The 10513-nt window shown below is 33.1% G+C and overlaps 1 protein-coding gene across 1 annotated transcript; it reads left to right on the top strand.

The window, feature by feature from the left end:
- Positions 1-2890: 2890 nt before the first annotated feature.
- si:ch211-103f14.3 (zona pellucida-like domain-containing protein 1) lies at positions 2891-9892 on the top strand. Its single transcript, XM_053476193.1, has 10 exons — positions 2891-3017; positions 3229-3449; positions 4568-4752; positions 5043-5115; positions 5295-5392; positions 5515-5595; positions 7048-7216; positions 7684-7795; positions 7910-7936; positions 9483-9892. Exons 1-10 carry the CDS (start codon positions 2927-2929, stop codon positions 9629-9631), a joined length of 1206 nt encoding a protein of 401 aa, XP_053332168.1. The 5' UTR covers positions 2891-2926; the 3' UTR covers positions 9632-9892.
- Positions 9893-10513: the final 621 nt, after the last annotated feature.

Here is a 10513-nt window from a genome sequence, read left to right as displayed (position 1 = left end):
TATGAACAGCACAAAGCTATTGTCATTGGTAAAGATGCAGTGGCACCTGCTGCTTCAGAGGCTTTGTGTGAAATGAACAAAATGTTATTCTGTAAGAGTGCTGTAAATACAGTGTTATTATTCGATTTAATTCATTTCAGTTTTATTTATGTAGCACTTTTAACAATGGTCATTGTCACAAAGCAACTTTACAGAATAAAAAATGGACATGAGTTTGAAAAGTGTGAGGAAAATGTATAAATCATAATTATCAGATTGTCCCTGAAAAGCAAGCCGAGGACAAGAGTGGCAAGGATAAACTCTCTGACATAACATTAGGAAGGAACTAATAGAAAGCAGACTCAACAGGAAACCCATCCTCAATAAGAGAAATATTAGATAATAGTAAGACATGACACAGGAAAAAATATAAACATATTTGATGCACATAAATGTAGCATCATGCATGTTATTATAATAGCCAGTAGTAACTGAAAACAAACAAATTACATATTTGTATAAGCCAAATTTAATGTAATTGGATAGATTTCCACACCTGGACAGTATTGTCCAATCAAGTCAAAAACACACTTATTGAACTACTTGTGTACTATGAGCAATAGATAATAAATATTTCAACAAGCTGTACAGCATAAAGTTACTATACTGGATACTTTGTTGCTTACAAATATTTGGTTGTATTTGTGTGTGCACATAATAATATACAAAACACTAAAAACAATGAGAAACCCTGTTGGTATTAATGTATTAATAATGGGCATTTCCATCATAATTGAAACAATTTTTATTTCATGGGCTCTGTTTTGTAGATACAATCGACAATGACATTGAACAGCGGCCTCACATACAGTAGCACTGTCCCGAAAAGTAAATAGCATTGCTTCTTTCTGTCACGTGATCAGTGAAGCAGATCTAATAGCTGAGCAAAATAGTGGCTTCTGGGATTGAACTGCTGCAGGAGGTGCAGCATTGCTGGAAATGGTTGAAGCCAAAAAAAATAAAAATAAATAAAAGTAAAATGTACACTTCCATTGCAGTTACGACCATTGCAGTATTCAGGAACTCTGTGTCATTTAACAGCCTTGATAGGCGGATTGGATGTTGTGTAAACACTTCTATATACTTATACTTAAAAAAAATAGTAAAATGGAATCTGTGGATTATGTATGTTTAAAAGGTTTTCTTGTGTATAGGTGTCCTTGTTTCAATTTTCTGCTGGTGACTCACAAAAAACACAATAAAGGATGAGTTTGATATTTATTAAACTTAAACTCTACCTAAATATTTTTGATACTAAATTGTATTTATAATTTACAATATATAAGTACAACTGCAGGGTGATTTATCCCTTGTGTCAAAAATTGTGTCAAAAATGTAAGTGGTTGAATTAAAATTCACACAACAAAACCTTTAAGACAAAGTTTTACCTTGTATTTTGTATCTGTGCATGCTTAATTGGCTACTAGGTAATGATATGACAATACTATTATATATGGCTACTAATTTTGCATTTTATAACCGAGATATTATTGATTAGGAGGCACTATTGAAATTAACATATTATATATCATATATTATATATCATAACACACACACACACACACACACACACACACACACACACATACAATTGTATATACTGTACACACAAAAACAAACAAACACAAAAACAGGTACAAAACATTCTTTATCAGGTAGCCTACTTAAAAAAAAATCACATTTTGTTCATATTTTCCTTACGTAAAAAGTATTATCCATTTTTCTTTCATTAGTTCTCTATTTTAATCAACCTCCTAACAGAGTTTTACTTGTTTATATTTAGCATATAAAACAGCATCTAAGTAAATTGCATTTATTGTACCACAACATGCCTACTGCAGAATGTACAGTATGTCAAGATAAAATATCAATTACAAATTTATTTTTCATTTTGTTTAGTAGTAGGCCTAAGGATAAAAAGAAAGGAATCCAATAATTGTGGTAAATTGTTGTATAAACTTTCATGTAATTAAAAAGATGAAACTTGAACCATGTATAACTGTCGTAAAATGACATAACTTAGCCTTTGGATATTTGGAATGTATTCAACATGTCTTAGAATAACAAGCAAAATAAAACATTTTGACAGAACGTACAGTATTGTTAACAATATATAAAACAGTTTTCAGTGACATTATAATGCTTTTTTTATTGTTCCATAAAGGGGAAACACCTGATGCGGGTATCAGGTTGAAAATTATTACAGCAAAAATATCACTTAGGTCCGGGGTACCTTCCTGTTTTGTCAATATTAAGGATTATGTTACTTTTGCTGGTACTTTAACTTTTGGATTAGTACATTGTGTTTTCTAAGGATCTTCTATCAGTCAACATAAAGGCTCTTGACATATTGTTCAATGTTAAATTATCCCGAAAAGGCCCTTCAAAGCATTGTCTTCAGTACCTGGGGGCTCACGACATACTTCGTGAGATCTTTCGTAAGATTGTGTGAAGTGATTCTGTATCTAAAAAGCCACACAAAGGAAATAGGTCATTGAGAGTTGTGTATCTTTGAAATTTTTAGGTGTGTCATTTCACTCTAAGATAGAGCGAAGCTTCCATGGCAAGTATTCACATAAAGGCTATTCTCATATGCTGGACACAAGGGACACACCAAATTGCACTGACCTTATTTTGGGCCAATCCAGCCAAAGGACATGCCTTATAAAAATGCAGCATTAAAGCCACTTTAAGCATTTAACCAGAAAATATCCAGCCAAAAAGGCGAATCTGAAATATAAGATAGAAGGTGCGTACTTGTCCAATACGCTTTGGATCTCTTATTTTGGGACATACTTTCTTCTGGATGCTTCTGGATAGTTTAGAAGGTCTGACTTGAATGTGTCTTCCTTATGTACAGGTTTTGAGCTCAACCAAGAAGTGGAAAATGTTCCTTCAGGTTTATCTCATCTCCATTGTTGTGACCGCTGTTAGCAGTCAGTCCACACTGAATTGTGCTGGCTTCCTCAGATTACCAGGTATTTTTAATGAAATGCATTAAAATTAAAATTTATTTGCTTATTTGTTCATTTATTTATTGATTTGCTTAAATATCCAGTAATACCCAGTATTTTTGATTGATAGTCTTTTACTCTCTTTTAAATTATCTGCTTTAGCTATTTTTTATAATAATCATGTAATCAAACTTTCTAGCTGCATTTAAAAAAAAAAAATTTCCTTCTCTTTTAGACTACAATGACATCAGTGTTGATTGTGGCACAAACTACATCAGTCTAGCCATACAGATCTGCCCAGCAATCTATGCCGGCTACAATGATTCATCACTTTTTGTCAATGCCAACACAAACGACCCGAATTGCAAAGGCATTGTGGATAGTACTGTTGTTCCTCCTGTACTACGGTTCACCTTTCCCATTGGTACAAACAACAGCTGTGGGAGCAACTTCAATGTAAGAAAATGTCTTTTTCATACAGCATTACAACACAATATACAGAAAACGCATTAAATACAGCTGATATATTGATTATTATATATAATAAAAAATATTTATTTAGACACTCCATACGTATATATATATATATATATATATATATATATATATATATATATATATTGCTAGCTATAAAACAATACACATACATTTGTAACTGCTAACTACTGTAAATCTATTTGGAATTGTGCAGTACTGGCTTTCCTGAGTCTTTACAGCTGGAAAAACTGTGGCTTTAATAGGCTTAATGGTTTAATGCTCTTTTATAGTGGACTATATAGACAATGGGGAGCCATTTCAGAACCAGTATCAGAACCATGCTTGTATCTGTGCATGCTAGATTGGTTGCTAGGTTCAATATGACAATATTATGATTATCTACTAATATTGAGATAATCATAATATTATCTACAATATTACAGTATATGGTCGAAAATGACAAATACTGGAATGAATATATATATAAAATATATTTTCTAAATATTGTGAAAAACAGAAGCAACTGATTTTTTTTTAAAGGATGAAATAACTGCATGAAAGAAAATATATATGTGGAAATATATATGTATGTACACTAATACACACACAGTATATACAAAAATGCATGAGTTGCCCTGGTTGCTAAGTGATTAACATTAGCCTCAGAACACATTTGATCATTTTAATTAGGAAAATGAAAGATGTGCCATGGACATCTTTTATTATATTATATGGCATGAGCAAAACACACAGACACCTTATTATTTTTTAAATTGACATATAGACTGCTAAACAGTTCAAATTATGCCCTTAATGTGTAATATCTTAGTTATATTTAGGTTGTTATAATTTCCTTGTTATATGAACTAATGGGAAAACATTCAAATACCAGGTGTTGACTTTTTCTGCGGATGTGGATTTTTACAGTGCATCCCCAGGTATAGAAGAGGTTAACAAAAGAGTTTTCCAGCTCAGTGTAGTCCATTTAAACATTAGTATTGTATTCCATATGTTACAACAATATTAACTGAATATCACTAGACATTATTAAATAGCCACAGCTTGTTTACAGTCTTTAAATCTGTTTTATTCCCCAGACCACTAGTGCTCCAGGCACTGGAATTTTTGCAGACTTTTCCAACATACAGTCACTAAACATCAGTGGCCTGGTGAAATCGGTTGACACCTCAGTGAGTGTGATAACCTACAGCACTGACCTGAAATACTTTTACTCTTGTGCCTACCCTCTGGAGTACCTGATCAACAACACACGACTTGATGTGTAGGTTTCCCCTTTAATTAATAGATGCATCAAGATGTTTTGTGTATTAATGCTTGTATTATAAATGCATTATACAACAAAATGCTAAAAAATGTCTCATCTAAGATAATTATGCTGTAGTGGTGGTGACCTCTGAGCATCCTTGTCTCACCAGTTTTAGATATTATATATTAAAATGCAACTGAAGCAACTTGATAACTTTGATTAAGTAACAAAATGTTATTATCAGCAGAGAAAAATAAGCAGCAATCTTTATTTGCTAACAAAATATAAACCCTTTCTATACATAGGTCATCTTCTGCCATTGCAGTGAGGGACAGAAATGGCAGCTTCGTCAGCACTCTCAGCCTAAAGCTGTTCAGCGTAAGGCAGTTCAACTACAGCATATATTTACATATCAGCAAGTTTGTTAAATAGAGCTGGAAATTAATGAATGCATTACAATGAGCTACTGTATATACAAAACATTGGTTGTTTATACAACTATAAAAACTAAGAGATAACATTACATATACAGACAATCCTCTTTTTTTCCCTTTTAGGACACAACCTATACCACACCTCTTATAATTCCCACCCAGGGGATTCAACTGAGGTCAAATGTGTTTGTTATGGTCCAAGCCAGCAACCTCACTTCTCAGTAACAGAATACTTTTTTTTATTACTTTATATATATAAGACATTGTTCCTCACTTATTTATTATTTTTATAGTTCAAAAACAACACAAAAATGAAAGAAAAAATAACTCTTTTTGACTACAGGTACTACGTTCTGCTGGACAGGTGCTATGCTTCTGTGTCCCGATACCCATCCACCTCTACCTACTTTAATCTATTTGTTGGGTAGGTTTCACCAATTTGACAATTAGGTATAAATATTATAAATAAGCACACTCCTTAAATGTTTGGAAAAAGGTTGTATTGAGATTATTCAATTTATTTCAGTTAAATTTGATTCATATTGCACTTTTATTAAACAGTTGGTTTTGCAAAGCAGCTTTACAGAAGCAAAATATTATGGAAATAAGTTCAAAAGTGTGATGTAATATGTATAAACTATAATTATCCATTCATCCCTGATAAGCAAGCCAGGGCGATGTTGGCAAGGAAAAACTCCCAGAAAGGGCAATATTAAGAAACTTTGAGAGGAACCAGCCTCAACAGGGAACCCATCTTCATTGTTAATATCTGATAGCAAAGATTGATCTGTGTGTTAGGAGACCAAAAGTTCAGTCTAACAGAAAAGGTCTTTAGGTTAATATAAAGTCCACGTTTCTTGTTGGAGGCTCTGGTACAAACGTTGTTTGTGAGAATTTTAATTATTTAAACTATTCTAAACTATTTTAAGAATTTAAATGATTGAGTCGCTGTAGAGTCTCAATCAGAGAAAAACAGCCTGCATCAGCCGAGTCAAAGACCATCTTCATGGTCAGGAATTTGTTTACATGAGACATTTTGCAAACTTATTTAGAAACCTAATAACATTACATTTTTTTGACTGAATTAGTTCTAATGCAATCAGATATCATTAGAAATAACAAAATTAGTTCAATAGAGACTACTGTGTGCAACAAGTTCAGAATACATTTCTAGAAAAATATGAATAAGGGTATGTTTATAAAATGAATATCCCACACTGTAACCAATCAATGGAATGAGTAAAGAGGGCATTTATCACATAAGCACACAAGAGACAAACCCCTTTTTTGTAAGCTATTTCATATAGATTTATTACATATAATACCAATTAATTTTAGTTCCACACTAGGAGATATGGAAAAGTTGAAGGGATGAATAAGTTATGCAAAGAAATGCATATTCCCATTCAAAAATAAGATTTTACATTATACAGACTAGAGCTTCAATGAAAGCCGCAAACTAGTAATTTAGTGTATACTAGTACTTTGTTGTATAATGTAAAGTAAGACTGCAGTATCATGTATGCATATAATAATTTTAATATATCAAAATGTATCTTAAAATACCTACTTTGGTCAGAAAACTAAGAGACAGGGTTTAAATGTTATCCCTATCTGTGGAAATACCTGATTGTAGCATTTTAAATTGCACGCTTATTATTTTGTTATAACTTTTTTTCCCAAGTAATTTAAAGTAATCAATGTTAATTAATGTTTTGTAAAGAAATCAAAGTAAAGTTTGAACTGTTCATGAACTGTGTAGTTATAATGCATAAACCACAGTATAATAATAATGAAAACTTTTTTTAATGTGGAAACTTTGGTAATTCTGATCCTTAATTATTTATCAATATGTACCGATTGTAATGTTCCCCAGGTGCGTCAGGGATCCCGTGACCAACATAACTGAGAATGGTATGAGTCAGACTGCTCGCTTCAGCTTCCCGGCCTTCCGATTTACAGAGCAACAAAACCAAAGTGTTTCTAGCTACTACTTACATTGCATAACGCGACTGTGTGAGGTCTCTTCCTGTGTCACTTTTAGGGTGAGTATTGACTCGCACCAACAATACACACTTAAATATGCGCAAATAGTGCATACACTGGTTAGCTTATACTATTAAAAAAAGAAGTTAGGTAAGGCTTGCTCTAATATGTATAATATAATATAATAATCATGGTAAATGATAAATACATGGGTTAAATTAAAATTGCAAGTAAAATATATATCAGAGAAATAAAAATGGAGTACATACATATCATACGCAATTAATGAAAGGTAAAAATGAGTGACCTCTAAAAGGATGTCTGGGTGGATACATAATCTGTTTTGTCATTGTAGTAAAAATTGTAGTAAAGATATTAAATGAAAATGACTGAAATGAATTATGTTTAAAAATAGCAGGCAGAACAGATCCACTTATTGTGGGTGAAGTCCATTCCTTGTCAGATCTGGACAGGACTAACTCGTCTACGAATGCATTTTGTTATTGTTGTTTTTTTTGTCTACCAGACATGTTCTGCAGGCAGAAGGAGAAGAGAGGTGAACCCTACGGTTTCATCTAATGGACTTACAGACACCACTACTCTCACCTCACAACTCATCATTACCAAACCTGAGAGCTGTAGGAACTTCTAATTACACACACTTTATATTAATGGAAATAAATGTATGTAAAATTAAAAACTGTTTGACATAAATATGTTTATTAATATAATTTCTCATTGTTTAATTGCAGACACAGATCCAGCAACAAAAGAGCAAGGTAATCTATATGTTTATATTCTATATGTCTATATTTATATATTTATTATATATGTAATACAGTCATGTTCAAAAGTTAGTAACCTCTTTTAATTCCATGTTTTTTTATGTGTAAGAAAATAATAATAATCATCTGATCGAGCACATCTCAGTAGAAGGCAAATATAATGTCAGACAAACAACATATATCTTTTTACTGTGTCATTATTTATCTAACAAAAATAAAGCTAAAAAAAAAGAAAAAGCAAAACAAAACATGTGAGCAGTTGCAACCAGAGCTCGTATTCACAAAGCTTCATCGAATTCTTTCAGAGATCTCCTATCGTAGCTTAAAAAGTCCTAGCTGGGAGTCCTAGACTAAAACTGATTTAGGAAAACTTTTAGAGCAACTCTGAGTAAGAATAATAAAAAAACCTTTATCCTAGTGAGGGGGTGTGGTTGACCCAGTTGCTAGGGATGATGCAGCAATTCAAAGACGGTTGCTAAAAAATAATCTCTGACCTCTGCAAATTTCTTGAAATGCGCTCTTTGTGAAAACAGAATACATGATAATAGAATAGACAGTGAAATCATAATGTTTGTATATGGAGAAATTGTTTGCAGTTTGCTGGTCTTGAGCATTATGGTGTGTGTTAACACAATGCCTATAGAAAGGGTCTTAGGGAAGCAATTGGGAACCAGTTTCAAAGAATATGGAGTTCAATGTTCAACAGTGAGAAAGATTATTATATGTCCGATGGTACAGGCCTCACTGAGCATATTAAATGTTAGTTTTCTCAGCACAATTAGAGAAAGACTGAACAGTGCTGTTTGCTTGGAATGGTTGCTGGGGAAAGCCTCTGTGTCAAAAAAAAAAAAAAACTACATGGATGCACAACTGAACAAACCACAAGACTTTTGGTACAATGTCGTTGCGAAAAATGAAACTGAAAGTGGAGGCATTTGGCTTTAATGCTAAGCACCATTTTTGGGAAAAACCAAACAGCATTTCAGCAGAAACACCTTATATCCACGGTCAAGCACAGCGATAGAGGGGTTATGAGTTGGGATTGCTTTCGCAGCCACAGGACCTAGCCATCTTAAAGTTATTGAGTTGACCATTAACTCTTCTGTGTAGCAAATTATTCTAGAGGCAAATGTGGGGCCATCTGTTCAACAGCTTAAGCTTGGTCGAAATCAAGTTATGCAACAGAGCAATGCACACCACACCAAAGCACACCAATAATTCTACATCGGAATTGATGAAAAATAACAATAAAGGTTTTGTAATAGTCTAGTTCAGACCTCAACCCCCCTGAAATGCTGTGGAGGGACCTTAGAAAAGCTGTGCATAAATGAATGTTCAAAAACCTCAATGAACTGAAGGAATGATATAAGAAGAACGGACCAAAATTCCTCCACAACAATGTGAGAGACATACAGAAGGTCATACAGGAAAATATTACTTCAAATTATAGTTTACATATACTTTTGAACATGTCTGTAAATGTTTTAACTGCAAGATTAATTTTCAACCAATATTCTTTGCATGTCATCTCTCTTTGCAGCATCAATCAGTAAGGATGCTTCAGACTCCACTACAGGCCTGGGCGTGGCAGTGGGAATACTGGCATTTACCTGTGTTGGAATCATTGTTTTGGGCGCTATAATATACAAAAAACTCAATCTTTTTAGTGCCAGCAAAATCCGTCGTTAAATGGACTGGAGTGACCTTCCTCCAGAGCGATAACTGTAGGTCCTGTTATTCATACTCATATTTCCATGGGCAAAAAAGTTTCTGGTTTCTAAAATATGACTTTTTTGAGGATTTAAGAAACGAAGATTCTACTCTGATGTACTCTGCACACTGGGTGTAATGTGGGATAGAACTAAGATAGAATACATTGCAAAAATAAACACATACTGTATTTATTTAAACGAATCTATTATTTAAAAAAATATGGACCATAATTATTATTGTTTCTGGCTTATTATGTAAAATGCTCTAATACATTGTTGTATTAATTATTAATGTATAAATGTGATTAATTAACTAATGCATGCAACTTAAATAAACATCTAAAGCAATAAAATCTTGTACGATATTTTATATGTACTGAAACAACACAGGAATTGGGACCTAAAAGTACAGGTCATTGCAATCTGTAAGCAGCTGGACATTTTCATTTGTTCTTTTATATTTTTACATATCTCCTTCAGAACAAAGGAAATCAGTGAATATACTGTAACGCATAGTGCAATAGTGCAATGTGATCCAACATTAAACATATTTAAGTGTTTTTAAATTGAAATTAAAAAGAATAAGAAGAAGTTCTCAATTTTACTTAATGATCAAAATTATAGAGCTTGTATTAACTCTGCAACAAGCTCTGCTTCTGACTTCAAACACTCAGTCACTCAATGTCTATACCACTTTATCCTGTATCCAGGGGGTGGGGCACATGGAGTCTATCCCAAGAGACTTACGGCATGAGGCAGGGTACACCTCGGATGGATACCAATTAATCGCAGGCCGCACACATACACACTCACACACACTATGGGCAATTTATGGAACACCAAAAAACCTAATCTGCAT

Source organism: Clarias gariepinus, chromosome 17 (assembly GCF_024256425.1).
Source record: "Clarias gariepinus isolate MV-2021 ecotype Netherlands chromosome 17, CGAR_prim_01v2, whole genome shotgun sequence".
Lineage (NCBI taxonomy): Eukaryota > Metazoa > Chordata > Actinopteri > Siluriformes > Clariidae > Clarias > Clarias gariepinus.
Note: the sequence above shows the minus strand (reverse complement) of the source record. Positions and strands in the feature narration are given on the sequence as shown.